The sequence below is a fragment of the Sus scrofa genome, chromosome 16, assembly GCF_054392235.1.
Source record: "Sus scrofa isolate SSC_HxYL_T2T_F1_AM1 chromosome 16, Sscrofa_HxYL_maternal_Yorkshire_Landrace_v2.0, whole genome shotgun sequence".
Taxonomy (NCBI): Eukaryota; Metazoa; Chordata; class Mammalia; order Artiodactyla; family Suidae; genus Sus; species Sus scrofa.
This window is the reverse complement of record NC_139398.1, coordinates 84224972-84243757: the sequence shown is the minus strand read 5'-3', so window position 1 is coordinate 84243757 and position 18786 is coordinate 84224972. Positions and strand designations below refer to the sequence as shown.

At 40.2% G+C, this 18786-nt stretch overlaps 1 protein-coding gene across 6 annotated transcripts in view; it reads left to right on the top strand.

The window, feature by feature from the left end:
• MARCHF6 (membrane associated ring-CH-type finger 6) overlaps positions 1–18786 on the top strand; it is an 84787-nt gene that overhangs the window by 34007 nt on the left and 31994 nt on the right. For all 6 annotated transcript variants that reach the window (NM_001130535.1, XM_085001509.1, XM_085001508.1 and 3 more), the window contains 8 exon segments: positions 3615–3783; positions 5489–5678; positions 7631–7692; positions 8810–8842; positions 11574–11625; positions 16930–16988; positions 18182–18262; positions 18704–18772. In NM_001130535.1, the coding sequence (NP_001124007.1) occupies positions 3615–3783; positions 5489–5678; positions 7631–7692; positions 8810–8842; positions 11574–11625; positions 16930–16988; positions 18182–18262; positions 18704–18772 (715 nt within the window).

Here is an 18786-nt window from a genome sequence, read left to right as displayed (position 1 = left end):
CTGCAGAGTCATAACGGGAACTCCTAAGAGTTCATTTAAACATGCATTCTTAACAACACAGACATTTGAATTCAAAATTCTTTTTAAAATATTTTTTGTGATTATTTGAATACGGACTCTAAAAACTTGCTCACTGTAGTTTTACTGTTATCTAAATTGAATCGAAGCATTGTAATTGTAGTTTCTTGGGAAAAACATATTCGTTTTATTTATTATTAATGTTAGAATTAGAAATACTATAAGTGGTTAACTATCTCAAGATTATTAGAATGTTATGCTTACAAAACATTGCAACTGTATTTTCTAAATCTTCTTTTGTACGCAACTGACCTTAGGTTTCTGAACCCTATGTCGGTAAAGGCCTTTAATATAAGACTCCCTCTTGTAGAACAGAAGCATTCAGAGTATGTTACCATAAAGAAAATAAGCCAAATGGCAACAGAAGAGAGCAGAAGAGGATATTACATTTCTGATAGAACTCAAGGGGGAGGTTTTTTTAAATCTCTTGTGTCTACATCTTTTTTAGTCATGGTTGAAAATACTTAGAAACATTAGGTGTGTCTGCCACTTGTTTTTCCTACTTGCTGGTGATACCTTTTTGGATAGAACAGGCAAGTTTGAAGAATTGAAGAATTGTTAGTTCCAAATAAGGCAGTATTCTACTTTCCTACCACCTTTACTTTTTTTTTTTTTTTTTTTTTGCCTTTTTTAGGGCCACATGTGCAGCATATGGAAGTTCTCAGGCTAGGGGTTGAATTGGAGCTGCAGCAGCTGGCCTACACCACAGCCACAGCAACCCAGGATCCGAGCCTCATCTGCGACCTACACCACAGTTCATGGCAATGCCAGATACTTAACCCAGTGAGTGAGGCCAGAGGTTGAACCTGCATCCTCATGGATACTAGTTGGGCTCATTATCATTGAGCCACAACGGAAACTTCCCACCTTTACTTCTTATTGGTAGAACCATTAAACATCTGGTTGTTTGGCAAGTGTGATCACTTAGGTGATGCAGCAAGGTAGCTGGTTGTAATAGACAGAACCCTGGCATTGCAGTAAAAAAGTTGTTGCATCTACCAGTTTTTTAGTGACTTTAGGCAAATCACTGGACAGTTCTGACCGCTGTTTTCTCATCCATAAGATGGAAAAGATAATGCCTCAGGGTTTTGGATGGGCTGTTCAAAGATTAAATTCACAAATGTATTAAAAATTATATGTGAGCTTACTTACTGACACGGGATGAATGCTGTAGGCTTAATGGGGATAGTTGAAAGAAATTGTAAGCATGGATTGGTTTTATAATCTCATACTGTCTTTTAAAATTTGAAGAATTGAGCCAGTTTTTCTGAAAGTACGTGTAACTAAATTACTCATTTTTTTCAGAGTAGTATTTAATTTTCTTTATAGAATACATTTTCTGAAAGGTTATTTAAAATTTCATAATACTTAGCAGCTGCTGCATACTCTGAAGTTCAGTCATCAGATCACCTCTAGGCACATTGTATCAGTTAACTCTTGCTGTGAAACATACAGTCCCCAGAACTTAGTGGCTTAAAACAATGGCTGTTGTATCTGTTCATAATTCTGGGGGTTAGCAGTTCCAGTTGAGCTCAGCTAATATACATGTATTTCACTGGTGTTGGATAGCATAAGATGGAGTACCTTGGTTCTTCTGCATGGCCTCTTATCTTCTGGAAAGCTAGCAAAGCTTCTTTACATGGTGATCTCAGGGCAGCATTCTAAAAGAGTGAGAATGGAGGAGTTCCCGTTGTGGCGCAGTGGTTAACGAATGCGACTAGGAACCATGAGGTTGTGGGTTCGATCTCTGGCCTCGCTCAGTGGGTTAAGGATCTGGCGTTGCTGTGAGCTGTGGTGTAGGTTGCTGACTTGGCTCGGATCCCGCGTTGCTGTAGTTCTGGTATAGGCTGGTGGCTACAGCTCCAATTAGACCCCTAGCCTGGGAACCTCCATATGCCGCTGGAGTAGCTCAAGAAAAGGCAAAAAGACAAAAAAAAAAAAAAAAAAAAAATAGAATGGAAACTTAAAAGTCCTTTTCTAGGCTCTAGAACTTGGGAAATACCACTTCTGGTCCAGACAGTTCACAAACCAGCCTAGACTCAAGGTGTGAGGGAAAAATAAAGGCTACTATAAAAAGTTTGTAACCATTTAAAATCTATGACAAGCAGTTGCTATTCTTACTGCTGATGATGAGGAAGGAATAGAGGAGGGGGTATTTTAGTCCCAACCTATCAAAATTTTAGTGATCTGGAGAGTTCCTTAGCAAGTGGGTGATTAGTGTTCGTCTTTACAGATGAAGGTGTCTTCCAGGTGATATCTCAGGGCCATGTCAGTTCACTCTGGAGCTATGAGCCTGAGGTCTCTCAGAGACCTTCCTCAGGTTCTCCATGAAGGAAGAAAGTCAAGGCATTCCATGTGACAGTGAAATCCAAGGGCTGCCAAGATTCCTGACTTACCTTTGCCAGGGAGGGACACGCCCCTTCAGAGAGGAAAAGAGCAAAGATGTCTTCAGTATTAGAATATTTTCCTGATATTCCCTGTATCTTCCTGTATCATTATAAAGGAACCATACTTGATTTGTCAGAATTTGTTGAGGAATTAATATACTTTTGGTATATTTGCAGTTAGCATCAAAATTTAATCTGCTTTCTGAGACATTTGTAAAATGTACCACAGGCTTCTTTGCCTCATACATCATGTGCTGTGCATCTCTCTGCCTGCCTTTTTTTTTTTTTTTTTTTTTTTTGTCTTTTTTTGTCTTTTTGTTGTTGTTGTTGTTGCTATTTCTTGGGCCGCTCCCGCGGCATATGGAGGTTCCCAGGCTAGGGGTCGAATCGGAGCTGTAGCCACCAGCCTACGCCAGAGCCACAGCAACGCGGGATCCGAGCCGCATCTGCAACCTACACCACAGCTCACGGCAACGCCGGATCGTTAACCCACTGAGCAAGGGCAGGGACCAAACCCGCAATCTCATGGTTCCTAGTCGGATTCGTTAACCACTGCGCCATGACGGGAACTCCTCTGCCTGCCTTTTTATCTTGTCTTTGGGCCTTTCGAGAGGCCCTGCTCCACCTTTCTGATTTGGTAATTCTGTTCATTTTCATGGCTTAGGTATCAACTAACCTGATTTGTGAAATTTATATGTAAAATAAGGATACAGAAATTCTTCATAAGGGTTGGACAGAGTCCTTTACCTTTGGTAAATCACACATACCTGATTCTTGATGTTTATCAAGTTTTCGGCTACTTTTGTTTTTTTTTTGCATTCTGCCATCCTTTTTCTCAGCCATGTTCAAAGAGAGGCTGGATAGCTGAGTTGGCTGATTTGTGTAGTTCTGATGTTATTCTTTGCCTTCTATAACATAAACACATACAGTACCAATATTGAAATAAACATATATGGCCAGCTTGTAAGATAGATAAAATGTCACCATCCTCAGAAATAATTCTTTTCGAGAGAGTGATCTTCACGGGAAGTTATGACTGTCTTCTCTGACTGTTCTTTCTGAAATTTTTGTGTAAAATGAATATTGTTACCTTTGATTTCTTATGTGTTCTTTAGAGTAATCTTATATGCTTTTTTTTTTTTTTAATAGGGACAATTTATTGGCAGATTGTTTGCAGGGTTGTTTTGTGGTGACATGCACACTCTGTGCGTTCATCAGCCTGGTGTGGCTGCGAGAGCAGATCGTCCACGGAGGAGCCCCGATTTGGCTGGAGCATGCTGCTCCGCCCTTCAATGCTGCTGGGCATCACCAAAATGAGGTAACTCCCTCACCCCCAAGTTCACTTTATTTGGGTAGGTCATAAGCCTACCCAAATTATTGTCACCTTCTGAGACCTAGACTCTTGACTCCCATGACCCTTATTGAAAGCATGATAGTGACAAGGTTTGGGAGAAGGTTGAAGGATGTAAAGGAATGCTGTTGTGACTTTGCCTTTTGGTTTCCTAGTGAGATTGTGAGCAGTATTTGGGGGTTTAGTGATGTGCTTGTTCTCTTTGCCTGGGTTAACTGCTTAATGCTGGCCTGGCATGCAGCTGAGGAGGCCCCCTACCCACTTTGTTCACTCGTTTCTTCATGTGTAAAATGCTTCATCTTTGTTGCTGTTAGTAGAACCATTACCCAAAGTAGAAAAAATGGAACGCCGTTGATAACAGTCTTGTACAGTTTTACTTTTATGAGAGATGACACACTTAGATACAAGGGCATTTGCTAGAGGCTTGAGAAGAGGATATGAGAAATGATATTTAGTATCTTGCTTGCTGAGAAATTATAGGGCTGAAAATGTAAAAATATTGGCTACTTAATATAAAACAATTTGCACTTCATAAAATGTCGTTGTAAAAAACTGACTAAAATTAGCTCAGAATGATAATTAACACCTTAAGTTTTCATTAAAAGACCTGCTTTTTTTTTAGTGTGAAGACTGATTTCATAAATTCTGCCATGCCCTTTACAGAATTAGGAGTACAGCTTCTTTGAAAACCGCACATATGAAAAAGGGAACTATGAAGCAAGGATGCTGTTCTTACTACGTAGTATTACTTTTATCATTTTACCTCATAGTTTGAAGCATTCTTTTAGACTCTTCATTAACTCCATAGGAGTTCAGTGTTTTGATTGGCTACAGCTGGGCCTTTACATTTGGCAGAGGCAGCAGAACTCAGGAAGAGCCAGTGTGCATGTGGGAGCTGATAAAGTCCATGTGGATAGGCTTATCATAGCTCCCGAGCAGGAATTAGAAACCTTTTCCCGGGAGTTCCCGTCGTGGCGCAGTGGTTAACGAATCCGACTAGGAACCATGAGGTTGCGGGTTCGGTCCCTGCCCTTGCTCAGTGGGTTAACGATCCGGCGTTGCCGTGAGCTGTGGTGTAGGTTGCAGACGCGGCTCGGATCCCGCGTTGCTGTGGCTCGGGCGTAGGCCGGTGGCTATGGCTCCGATTCGACCCGTAGCCTGGGAACCTCCATATGCCGCAGGGGCGGCCCAAGAAATAGCAAAAAGACAAAAAAAAAAAAGAAACCTTTTCCCAAGTGTTAACTGATAACTGAGAATTGAGTTATATGTCAGTACACGTGTAAACAAACAGATATGTATATATACACACACATTTTCATCCCTGAAGTGGTCAGTAGAGACAAGAGATGCCTTATGAAAAAGGATTGTGGAATGATGAATCTAACATAATCAGATTCATTAACCCATTTTCTAGAATGCTGCGTGAAATGTTGAAAGTTCTACTGAATGAATACACACACACACCCACAGTTAACTCAGTTTATGTTCTTATTTACTAAGGTGATCCAAATTCAGATACGCTGAGAAGAGATGTTCTTAGAGGTGTTTTTTTAAGTTTTAATAATTTGTGTCTGTTTGTTAGTTTTGATTCTTTAAAAGGGAGAGTATGATATGGAAGTAGAGCAAAACTGAGACAAGTTAGCCAAATTTCTGGGCTCCTCTGTCATTTTAGGCTCCAGCAGGAGGAAATGGTGCTGAAAATGTTGCCCCCGACCAGCCTGCTAACCCACCTGCCGAGAACGCAGTGGTGGGAGAAAACCCTGATGCCCAGGATGACCAGGCGGAGGAGGAGGAGGAGGAGAATGAGGAGGAGGATGAAGCTGGAGGGGAAGATGCAGCTGATGCCAACAATGGGGCACAGGGTGAGTGAGGGCTGCCAGCCATCCTTACCCCTTCTTCAGACCACGAGTCCATTCTCAGTTTTCCTTGAGGAGGACTAGAGTTTTCAAAATTTAGTGGGTTTGAAGTTCTATTTCTAAGTTTTTATTTTATTTTGGCAAACTCGCATTTATGGATCTACTTTTGCAGATATGCATACTCTTTTTTTTTCCTGTGAAGCAGGCACATTTTATGTTTTAAAATCTTACTTTACACAGGTCTTTTTTTCTTTTCTTTTCTTTTTAGGGCTGCACCCGTGGCATATACAAGTTCCAGGCCTAGTGGTCAAATTGGAACTAAAGCTGCTGGCCTGTGCCACAGCCACAGCAACGTGGGATTCAAGCTGCATCTGTGGCCTACACCACAGCTTCAGCAACATTGGATCCCTAACCCACTGAACAAGGCTAGGGATTTAATCTGCATCCTCATGGACGCTTTGTCAGGTTCTTAACCCACTAAACCATAGCAAGAACCCCTGCATAGGACTTTTTTTTATTACTCAGTTTTATTACATTTATAGTTATGTAACGATCATCATAACCCAGTTATGTAGGACTTTTTATAGGATGGATAGAAAGAAATTTTTTTAACTTGATCTTTTTTTTTTTTTTTTAAATGGCCACACCTCCAGGGAGTGAATCTGTGCCACAGCCGTGACTCATGGCATAGCTGCACCTGCCTGGGGACTGAACCTGTGCCGCCACAGAGATAATGCCAGATTCCCCAACCTGCTGTGCCACAGCAGGAACTCCCTAGATCCTATTTTTTTTAAAAAAGGAATTTGATACAGTTTTATCTTATTTCTTTGTCGTTTTTATTGAGTTAGTGCAACTTTTAATATCAAAGAAGAATTCTTGAAGTGTATACTGCCGGCCAGGTATCACCTGAAGAAACCCCGTTTTCATTTTCTGGCAGTGTAATTCCAGAATGTGAACGATCTGAGAGAGACTGGCCTGCCCTGCCCGTCAGCTCTCAGTCATTGTACGTGTTCTTTTCTTATCTCCCACCCCAGAGTTTTCCTGTCAAGTGCTGCACTGTCTCTGGTTCACTTTTCATTACTGATACCTGAGTGTTTCCTGTGTGCCAGACACTCAAACACCAGACCCCTCCCTTCATGGAGTTTCTGGTCTAATGAGGAAGCAAAAATATCCAAGTGGACGCGTTTGTTATTACACGTTGTGAGAAATGTGCAGGTTGCTCTGAGGATGCTACTAGGAAGATACTTACCCAGGTAGCTCAGAGGAAGTGATGTTTGAGCTCAGGCTTGAGGGATGGGAAGAAGTGAGTTGTATAAGGGGAGTAAGGGGCCTTTGTAGGGAGAGGTGGGTGTGTGTTCAAAGGCCCTGGGTCTGCAGCCGCTCCTACCTGAGTGGTGGCCCTCGTTTTCTTCTCTTGGTCTAATGCAAAAGGTCCTGACTGCTTGTCCTTCTTTCATGCTTGCTCCACTGTATTCTTATGCCACATAGTGTATAGGTATTTCTCTTTTGTCCTTAAAATCTGTCAGAGATTTTCAAATTATCCTAAAGAACAAAATAAAACCCAGGCTTTACGGTCCTCCTATTTGATCTGTTCCCTGTCTGCATTTCATACAACATCTTCTACCAACCCCCTGCTCACCGGAGAATTCTGGTCCCCTGGCTTCCTTTTCTCAAACCCACCAGATGGTTCTTGATTCAGAGCTGTTGAATACCTTTATTTCGCATAACTCTGTTTACTTCCTTTTTAACACTATCGAAATCTAGAATCCTCTTGTTTATTTTATATGTTGTGTTTATATGTGAATTTTTTATTGCCTAAGAAATACTCAATGTGGAAATTTTTTAAATGTGGTTTTGCTTCTCAACAGCAATTACAAAACACCAATTTAGGAGAACATGTTTTATTATTTATAATACAAATTCCATCAGTAATCCTTAAGCTGTAATTATATTTCCAGATGACATGAACTGGAATGCTTTAGAATGGGATCGAGCTGCAGAAGAGCTTACATGGGAAAGAGTGAGTAGGACTTCTTTTTATCAAATAGTCTGGTGTTTTAACCCTAATGTGTGTGTGTGTGTGTGTGTATGTATATATATATATATATATATATATATATATAGTTTTTTTTTTCTTTTTACGGCTGCATCTGCGGCATATGGAAATTCCTGGGCTAGGGGTCAAATTGGAGCTGCAGCTGCCGGCCTCTGCCACAGCCACAGCAGCACTGGATCTGAGCCGTGTCTGCAACCTATACAACACGAGATCCTTAAACCACTGAGCGAAGCCAGGGATCAAACCCATGGCCACTGTGGTCAGGTTCTTAACCCGCTGAGCCACAATGGGAACTCCACTAATGTATATTTTAAAGTTGGCCATGTTTAGATGTATACCCTAATTTTGCAGTTAGGTTTGATGAAAACAGTTACCAGAAACAGTTTTATAGAAAATGAAGTGATGTATTGTTTGTGATGAGAATATTAAGAAATATTTTGATGATCTATTGATGACTTTTTCTATCTTCTGGCCTTTAACACAAATGGTATTCCACTTAGGGAATGTTTAACTTGAAATTGTGACTTCTGAAAATGAAGTAACAATTTTGAGTTCCTGTGGTGATGCAGTGGGTTAAGAATCTGACTGCAGAGGCTTGGGTTGCTGTGTAGGTGTGGGTTCCATCCCTGACACCCTGGCATTGTGTAGGTCATAGCAGTGGTTTGGATTCAATCCCTGGCCTGGGACCTTCCACATGCTGCAGGTGCAGCATTGAAATTAAAAAAAAAAAGAAAAAAAGAAAATGATGTAACAAGTTAAATGTAAGTATTATTCTGATGCTTCAGTGGACAAAGTAATACAGCTGTATGATCAGATCTTAACTGGCTCCATAGCTAATGTAATAATTAAAACCCAAGGTGGAATTTTAAAAACTTTATATATAATCATATGGTTTGGAGTAAAAGAAGATCCAAAATACAAATGTTCATGAACAGAAGTTTTTCACTCTTTGAAAATGATAGGCCGCATTGGAAAGTATTGGGAAATATGTGTAAACATAATGAAAAGAAAATAAGCTTTTTTCATAAATAGAATAAAAAATCCTGTTGCATCTTGAATTAATGCATATTTTTTATTTTAGATGCTAGGACTTGATGGATCACTAGTTTTTCTAGTAAGTAAAGCTAATCTTTTTTAATAATAGAATTATGACTTCATTATTTGTCTTAGTGATTCAGTAATTTCAGATTTATAATGTGTGCTGGGTTTTTATACTAAAGGTCAAAATGCCCTTGGATTTTGATTACTCAATATGTTGAAAAAAGTCCGTTTTGTGTATTGGAAATATTGGCAAAGCATGAAGGTAATACTATTTAAAAAGGAATTATTAAAAACATTTGATTTTTAGAAAATGAAGTACAGAGTTCATGGTGGTTAAGAAAACTTGGCCTTCTTTTAACGTCCCACCTTGCATTGTTTAGTGCCTGAGCTGGTAAAAACAGCAGTTTTGCAGTGTTCCCAGAGAGAGCCCCACTGTTTGCTGCAGCCCACCTGTCTTTACCGCTTAGTGAAGAGTATAGCTCAAAGGGGAAGAACAGTTCTTTAAAGAACTTACTCTTTAAGGAGGAATGATTTTCTTTCCAGCTTCTCTGATTCAAAGTCATTTCCCATTTGGGATTTTTAAATAGCTTTGGGTATCAAGATGACTTTGGCTGCAGGTGGCCCAATCCCAACCGACCCAGTCAATAAGAGGAAGTTGAGAGGAAGGATGGGTGTCAGGTGCGCTTGATCCAGGGGTCAGCAGTGTCCTCAAAGGCCCAGATAATTTCCATCTGTCTCCTCTGCTTTCTACAGTGTTGGCTTCCTCCTCAGGCTGGCCCTTGGGGGGGGGGGGGGGTGCCAGAATACGAAGTTGAAGTTAGTAGTGTGAGGATTTTGAGGAACATTCCTGATGATAATTAGCAGATTCGTAAGAATATGATACTAGCAAGTTCCTATTCAAGGTTTGGTCACAATCAGAATAGAAGGTAGTATTTGGCTATATCCTCATTTCTCTCCTTTACTTTGGCAGTTCCTCATAGATGAATGGTAAAAGTCATTGAGGCAGTGACTCAGATCTGTTCTAGTTGTTAGGGAAAAACCACAGGGATGACTTCCTTCGTTAGTTGAAAATTTGAGTCTGTTGACTCAAATCTATTCCAGTTGTTAGGAAAAAACCACAGGAGTGACTTTCTTCATTAGTTGAAAATAATTATGAAGTATCTACCATGTGCCAGCTGTGGTAGTTACTGGGAGATTCAGAGATGAGTGAAGTGAGCACCTTTTCGCAGACGGTGTATAGTGTACTAGAAATGAACAGGTGAATAAGGAACTTTAGGTGAAGACTCAGTGACAGAAGGTATGTGAAGGACAAAGAGTCACCAAAGAGAGGGCTTAGTCAGTCTTCCTTAGCAGAAGAGAGTTCGTCAGCAGGGAGTTCTTGCAGAAGATAACTAGAGGTAGAGGCACAAAAGATGTTGGGAATAAGGACACTTTGGGAGCCATTAAGGCAAAGAAGTCAAAAAATTCACGTTGTAAGTAGGAATGTAGTAGTTATCTCTTAGGCTAGTCACCCATTTGGATTTGTGGCATAACGGACATCTGAGTAGAATAATCTTTCTAAAAAGAAAATCTTACCATGTAAAGATTCCCTGAAATGTTCCCTTACCCCCTCGGAAGCATCATTTAACTTGATGGTCAGGGGAGACGGTGGGCCTGGACAAATGGGCTTGGACGTTCTGGTGACTGTCACCATGGAGCATGACTAAAGTACTCGGGGGAGAATAGAAGGTGATGATACTGACTGAGGAGTGGATCAGTGGCCAAGTAGAGCCAGGCCAGGATTCTGAGACACTAACCAAGAAGACCAGGGCACTGTAGGGAGAAAAGGGATCAAGAGAAGATCAAGTGACCGTGAAGAAGTCGTGAGAACACACTGGACACTGAAAGAAGTGCTGTGCAGCTCACTTTTCGATGTTCAGCAATAATGTGGTTTTTAAATTTTTCTTTATTTGGACTTTTTTGAGTGTCATTTGACTTAAATGAAATCTGACGATTATGAGAATGCAGTTCGTAGTAGGTAATTAATTTCTGAAATGGAAATGTTTATGGATTTAGTTATTTGATTTTCCCCCAGATATAACTTGATAAATTTTGAGTTGTATTAAGTTTAGTTTTATGAGATATCTAATGAAAAGTGAAAAGTTACACATAATTTTTGTTTTTTGTCTTCTTGTCTTTTCTATGGCCGCACCTGCAGCTTATGGAGGTTCCCAGGCTAAGGGTCTAAACGGAGCTGTAGCCGCCGGCCTACACCAGAGCCACAGCAGCTCAGGATCCGAGGATCCTTAACCCACTGAGTGAGGCCAGGGATTGAACCCGCAACCTCATTGTTCCTGGTCGGATTCATGAACCACTGAGCCATGACGGGAACTCCTGCACATAATTTTTGAATGAAATCTCAGAATTAGGAGTTCCCGTCGTGGCGCAGTGGTTCACGAATCCGACTAGGAACCATGAGGTTGCGGGTTCGGTCCCTGCCCTTGCTCAGTGGGTTAACGATCCGGCGTTGCCATGAGCTGTGGTGTAGGTTGCAGACGCGGCTCGGATACTGCGTTGTTGTGGCTCTGACGTAGGCCAGTGGCTACAGCTCCGATTAGACCCCTAGCCTGGGAACCTCCATATGCCGCGGGAGCGGCCCAAAGAAATAGCAAAAAGACAAAAAAAAAAAAAAAAAAAAAAAAAAAAAAAAAAAAGAAATCTCAGAATTATAATGAAAATTTCAATCTTCTAACAAGATAAATGGATTAAACATAAACATGCCAAGTAGGAGATGCATATGTTTTATTAATGCTCTTTTCCTTTAGGAACATGTCTTCTGGGTGGTGTCTTTGAACACACTGTTCATTCTTGTTTTTGGTAAGTGGTGTTAATACTTTTATTTTTGGTATTATGGTAAGATTTTAGCATTCTAGGAGCTTTGTTACAGGTTTTGTTTTTAGAGATATATGAAGCAGTTTTAGACAGTTATCTGGTATAGGAAGGGCCCAGGTGTAAGGTTACTTTCTTTCCTACGTAAAATTGACTGTAGTTACTTACCACCTTTGCTTCTGTGGGGCATTTCCATCTCCTTTTGTAGAAGCCAAATTTAGATTGATTTGAGAATATGTGATATCCCACCTCTGGAGTTAGTTTTGTGCTTTGCCCTATGGCAGAAGATCTTATTTTCATGTCAGAATCTGACTAAGGCCTTATCAGAGACCTTGGCTCAGGAGCTGTCACAGAGCTGGAGGTAGGCTTGAGAGAAGACAGCGAACGTCCCCCAGTGTAATTCCCCCAGAACCAGATGCCAGTAATGCAGAGTCACTTCCAGACACTCTCACAACTGCAGCAATGAAGATTCTCTGACGGCACTGAGAGTCCCTCCTATTGGGAGTCATGAGGGAAAGGTAGGCAGCACTGAGATGGAGCTGACAGGTTTTTCTACTTTGTGGAAAGATAAGGGAAACCGAGTTAAGTAAACCAAGGATTTAGAATTCAACTCCTGCATTTTTCAGGATAGAGTCTGATAGACTCAGGTTCGGCTGTGCTATGATTTATGTCTCCTAGAGAGACCTCAGGCTGAAGATCTCTGTGTGCGAAAGGTCTTCGAGAAGTTCCTTCCTTAGTGAATGTGAGATATCCCTCAGTTCTGCTGAGGAGGAGTAAAGATTGCCTAATTCTTTTCGCTAAATTCCAGGTTACCTGCTCTGTGTCAGGGACTAGAAAGCGGTCTTCAAGAGAAAGCCGTGTGGTTAAACTGAATAATTGTAGATTGAGAGGAGACAAAAATTTGTTTTCTGAATATTATCTATAAAAAAGCAAAAGAAAGTTATTGAAACAAAATATCTTTAAAAGTTCTAGTGATTCTTAGGAGTTCCCGTTGTGGCACAGTGGAAACGAATCCGACTAGGAACCATGAGGTTGCGGGTTCGATCCTTGGCCTCGCTCAGTGGGTTAAGGATCCGGCGTTGCCGTGAGCTGTGGTGTAGGTCGCAGACATGGCTCAGATTTGGCATTGCGGTGGCTGTGGTGTATGGCACCTCCATGTGCCACAGGTGGGTGTGGCCCTGCAAAGACAAAAGACAACCCCCCCCCCAAAAAAGTTCTAGTGATTCTTAATTTTAAGTAAAAATTTAAGATGGTGCAAATTGATAGGAAGCCCATTTTTTGTTGTTTCCCCTTGCATATGGGGATGAAAATGTATTTGCAGATTATTTTGCATTTGTTTTTCATTATGCAAAGTAATTGATATATATAGAATGTGAAACTGTTTTGACTTGTCCAAGTTTTCTTTGAGAGAAAAAAAAAAATCTATAGACTTCAAGTCTTTGTTCTTATAAGAAAAGCTTAATGCTAAAGTAATGTTTGGAGGATCAGGTCACCTTTAAAGCATGAATTATAGAAATAACTCATTTATGTACAGCAAATCTCAACTAAGAAAGTTTTTTTCTTTCTATCTTTTTAGGCCCACACCTGCTGCATATGGAGGTTCCCAGGCTAGGGGCCGAATTGGAGCTGTAGCTGCTGACCTACACCACAGCCACAGCAACACGGGATCCAGGCCTCATCTTTGACCTACATCACAGTTCAATGGCAATACCAGATCCTTAACCCACTGAGCGAGGCCAGGGATCGAACCTGCATCCTCATGGATGCTGGTCAGATTCATTTCCGCTGAGCCATGACAGGAACTCCAGAAGGTTTTTTTTCTAATTCAGCCTCTTAAGTTTATACTATGAAAAAAATTTGTTTTAGTAAGCTTATATACATTGTATTAAGGATCTTTTGAAATAAGAATTTTCCTCTTTTTAGAAATATACTTTGCCTTTTTGGTGAACATAGTCATGGGGATTAAGGAGAACTCATATTTCTTTTCCTACTTGGGTTGCTGTCTGCAATTTTACTGGCATTTTTGGACCTTTGTAATAATGTACTTTGCAAAAACAAAACCTTAGGTGGCGATGTCTCCCAGTAGAAGAGAATGAGCCTAAGAAACTGACCTTAATTTCAGGATACCTATCCACTAGTTGCTGTGTAATAGGATAGAAATTGACTGTTAAAATGGGTACTTCAGGTTAATATTTATGTATATAAATAGAGTTTTTTTTTCCCTTTGGTTGTGCCCATGGCATGTTGAAGTTCCTGGGCTAGGGATTGAATCCACGCCACAGCAGCAAACCAAGCTGCTGCAGTGACGATGCTGTATCCTTACCCTGCTGCGCCACAAAGGAAATCCAGTAGAGTTGAAATTTGGTGATATTGCACAACCCTGTGAATATGCTATAAGTCACTGAGTTGTAGTTTTTTTTTTTTTTTTAAAGGGCTGCACCTACGGCATATGGAGGTTCCCAGGCTAGGGATCAAATCAGAGCTTCAGCTGCCAGCCTATGCCACAGCAATTTGGGATCTGCAACCTACACATAGCTCATGGCAATGCCAGATCCTTAACCCACTGAGCAAGACCAGGGATCGAACCCGCAACCTCATGGTTACTAGTTGGATTCGTTTTCACTGCGCCACAGTGGGAACTCCTAGAGTTGAAATTTGGAAATTTGCCTTTCCCAGAGGCCTGCTTGAGTCATCCTCAGAGTTAGATGTGAAAACAAAATAGGAAAATTTTTGCATGTAGTTTTTTTCTTACCTTTTAAAAATTCCTTGTGCTTTATAAAACACATAATAGTAAAATCATACTTATAATTTTTAAACAAATTTAAGTATATTGGGAATACCTGTTCAAAAAAAAATTTCTTCTTAATAATACTTGGTCCAAAAGTTTTGGTGGGAGTTCTTGTCATGGCTCAGTGGAAAGAATGACTAGTATCCATAAGTACACAGGTTTGATCCCTGGCCTCACTCAGTGGGTTAAGGATCCAACATTGCTGTGAGCTGTAGTGTAGGTCACAGACACAGTTCGGATCTGGCATTGCTGTGGCTGTGGTGTAGGCCAGTGGTTACAGCTCCGATTTGACACCTAAACCTGGGAACCTCCATGTGCTGTGAGTGTGGCCCTAAAACGACAAAGAAAAAAAAAAAAGAAAGATTTGGTGACCAGATCCCTCTGGATTCACTCTGATTTTTGTCTTCATGATTGAATGTCCCTCTCCACTTTGCTAAAATCTATACTGTTCAATTATTTTTGCCATGAAGAAAATATACTTAGATTTGATTATTAAAAATGTATCATAATTTTATTAACATGGCAAGAAAGGCTTGAGGATAAGAGACTATAAAAATTCTTAACATGAAAATTTTAAGGTTATTTTTTATTTAACCATAATATCTCACTTTATGAAATTATAAGTTTAATATTACCTACTCATAAATCATATCAAAATTCTACTGTTTTCTTAAAAGTCATTTTCTATAGTTGCTTTGTTTGAATGAAGATTCAAATAAGGTCATGTTACTTTGTTTTTGTTTTTAGTTTCAGACAAAAATTTATTCAATTACACTGAAGTTCATCTATTTTTAAAACACAGGCAAGAATAGTCAAGATTTTGAAAAAAGTATATTGAGGGAGACTTGCCTTTTTATGCAATTTTTAAAGGTTACTTTCTTTCTTTTTTTCTCTTTTTAGCGCTGCACCTGCGGCATACAGAGGTTCCCAGGCTAGGGGTCTACTCAGAGCTGTAGCTGCCAGCATATACAGCCACAGAAACGTGGGATCCAAGCTGTGTCTGCAACCTATACCACAGCTCACGGCAAGCCGGATTCTTAACCCATTGAGCAAGGTCAGGGATCGAACCTACAACCTCATGGTTCCTAGTCGGATTCTTTAACCACTGAGCCACGATAGGAATGCCTTAAGTTCTTTTTGATCTAGAATTTTCTTCTCTTCGCTCCCATCATCTGCTCCTACTCTTTTTTTTTTTTTTTTTTTTGTCTTTTTGCTATTTCTTTGGGGCCACTCCCACGGCATATGGAGGTTCCCAGGCTAGGGGTCGAATCGGAGCTGTAGCCACTGGCCTATGCCAGAGCCACAGCAATGCTGGATCGGAGCCGCGTCTGCAACCTATACCACAGCTCACGGCAACGCCGGATCGTCAACCCACTGAGCAAGGTCAGGGATCGAACCTGCAACCTCATGGTTCCTAGTCGGATTCGTTCACCACTGCGCCACCGCGGGAACTCCTGCTCCTACTCTGTTTTGCCATTGATTTATTGAAGAGACTAGGTTAGCCATCCTCTAAGCACCTTACTTTCTGTATTTGATAACTTCCTGGTGACATCTGCTACCTTTCTCCTTTGTCTCTATGTGTCCTTTAAGGACCTGATTAGATTTGGATTCAGTACTTCTGGGTCAACTCTTCAGTGGTCATGCTTTGCCTGTTAAAAGACATATCAGGAAGTAGATGATGCCTGGTTACCCACCTTTAACTGTGGTCCGGGTGATGGTATCTTGAAGTCTCTATTGTTAGGTTTCCTTTTTCCTTTAACCACCAGAAAGTAATCTATGGGGGGTGGGAAGGAAGCCTGTATTTTATTATCATGCGGATATCTAGTGTGCAATCAACATTTTACCTAATAATTTTTTTATCCCTTGGTACTTGACTGAAATAATGTATTTTTATTAGGCATTGCAAAATGGTGATTTTCAAATTCTATCATTTTTCTTTTATACTTACTGGTGAGGTTTTCTGTAAAGAAGAGCTTGTGTTTATCTGGTGGAACTATTTAGTTAACCCAAATTTGTTCGAAAGAAGCAGGACAGATGTGCATTTCTTTTCCTTTAAATATTAGTTTTCAGGTAAGGAATTGATGCGTGAACTATTTCCCTTGGTGATACAAGTATTTTCAGTTATGTTGCTTTTTTTTCCCTTTTGTGGTTTTTGTTCTTGGCTTTCCTTTTTTTGAATGTTATGAACTTATGGATTTGTATATAGTGTGTTTCCATTAAGTTTTTTTTGTTTTTGGCGGGGGGGGGGGTTTGGCTCACATCTCTTTGGCCTGTGAGACCTTTCTCACAACAGTTCTTGTGTCCTTTCACCATGAGCTTATTAGAGCTTGATGACTTTTTTGTTCTCTAGTTATAGAGAATATCACAGCCAGTGCGTTTTTGTTACCCCTTCTTGAATCTTCCATTTCTCCGAGAAGCCTTTGTTCCTTTTAGTGGGGTTGGTAGTTGGAGTGTTCATTGTTTTGATTTTGAAGTTTTCATTGAGGTTTTTTTCCCCCTTTTAGCATTTTGCCCTTACCACATTGGTCATTTCTCCCTTGTTGGTTTGGGATTTGAAGAACATGTGAGTATAATACTTTTACAAACTTAATGTCATTAATTACCCTCAAATTGACATTTGTTGAGCAATAATGTAAAGAATTATTACATTTCTCAGTCTGCCTTATACAAAGGAATAGTTACCCTGTACCATCTTGTTCATTTCTTTTAAACTAAAAGTGGCTCAGGTCATGGTATGACATTGCCAGCTGTGGAAGGTGTGATCTGACTCCCTTCCTGCTGGGCAGGCCAGAGACATGCTCTGAGGAAATGTTCTTAAAGGCTGATTTTTGACCTGTTCCATGAGCTTGTGTGCTCCTTTCTCTCCCTTTTGCCTGGTTGCCCCATAGTGAATTTAGAAAAGTAATGATTTGGTAATCAATTTTTTAAAATTTTGATCTATTTTGAAATGCTTGTCTGGTATTTTCTAAAGAATTTGCTTTAATTTTGACATTGTTATTTTTCAGAGGTAGATAAATATTTGGATAGACAGTTATTTCTATTGTGGGGGGTCTCAAAGATTTAGTCTTTTTTTTTTAAAAAGCTGACATCTGGAATGTTCTGGTCAATTCGTATATGTGAATCTTGAGAGATCACATTCTGAAGTGTTCTGAAAAGGTAAAGACGTGTTCCAGTATTTAATACAACTCTCCAAATTCTCCCTAGCTGAATGCAAGCACTTGAAAGGTTCAGATAAATGCTGTGATAAATTTTGACTTTCTAAACTTTCATCACTGGCTCTCGGAAATTCGGGAACCAAAAGGTGGGCAGTACCTGTCACCTTCCAAACGCTTCCTCTAAGTTGAGAATAGCACATCATGATAGGAGATGTAACATGTACCTGGCCGGTGGACTGCTTCCAGCGCCTAGCCCGTAGCAAATCCACTTCAGAATGGAATAGCTTGCAGATGATTACAGCTTTTTTTCTTATTTTTATAGAATTTAGTCCATACTACTGTTATTTTTGTCCATTGAGCAAAGTGGTGTTTTTTTAATTTTTCCTCATCTCTTTGTAATATGTAGTGGTCAGTGGGAGAGTCTGGTTTGCAGAGATGTCATCCAGAAGGGACTTGATGATTATTTTCTAGTTAAAAATGCCCTAAATAGTCCACTTTTAATCCACTTGGATTATTTAATAAACATTGTTAAACTGGCATGTAGGCCATGTGGTAACATGTGATAAAATTAAATTTTATTTGTTTATTTTCTTATTTCTAGGTCCAGGCATCTCATTTTGAAGGCCTCATCACCACCATAGTTGGGTATATACTTTTAGCAATAACGCTGATAATTTGTCATGTATCCTTTAATGAACCAACTTGATGTTCAGCAGTGTTATTATTTGTATGCAAAAGTTCTTCCTATTAATGACAAAACTATTTTATCTCCACTTTTAGTAAAAGTTGTAGGTATTGGTAGAGAAGATGAAAGCAGAGAAAAATATGGAATAAGTTAATTCTGTCAAATAAGTGTTGCCTAAATAGTTACCTGTTTCATTGAATTTTTTTTCCTTTTTGTCTTTTTGGGGGCCATACCCATGGCATATGGAGGTCCCGAGCCGTGTCTGCGACCTACACCACAGCTGATGGCAACTCCGGATCCTTAACCCACTGATCGAGGCCAGGGATCGAACCCACAACCTCATGGTTCCTAGTTGGGTTCGTTTCCGCTGCACCACAATGGGAACTCCTCATTGAATCTTTTTTAAATGCTCAGTTTTTCCTTGACTAGATGTTGTAGGGCTTGGCAACTCTTGTTAAATTTCACAGGTCTCGTCGCTTGCTGGGAGTCTGCTATATTGTTGTTAAGGTAATTCCTGTCAT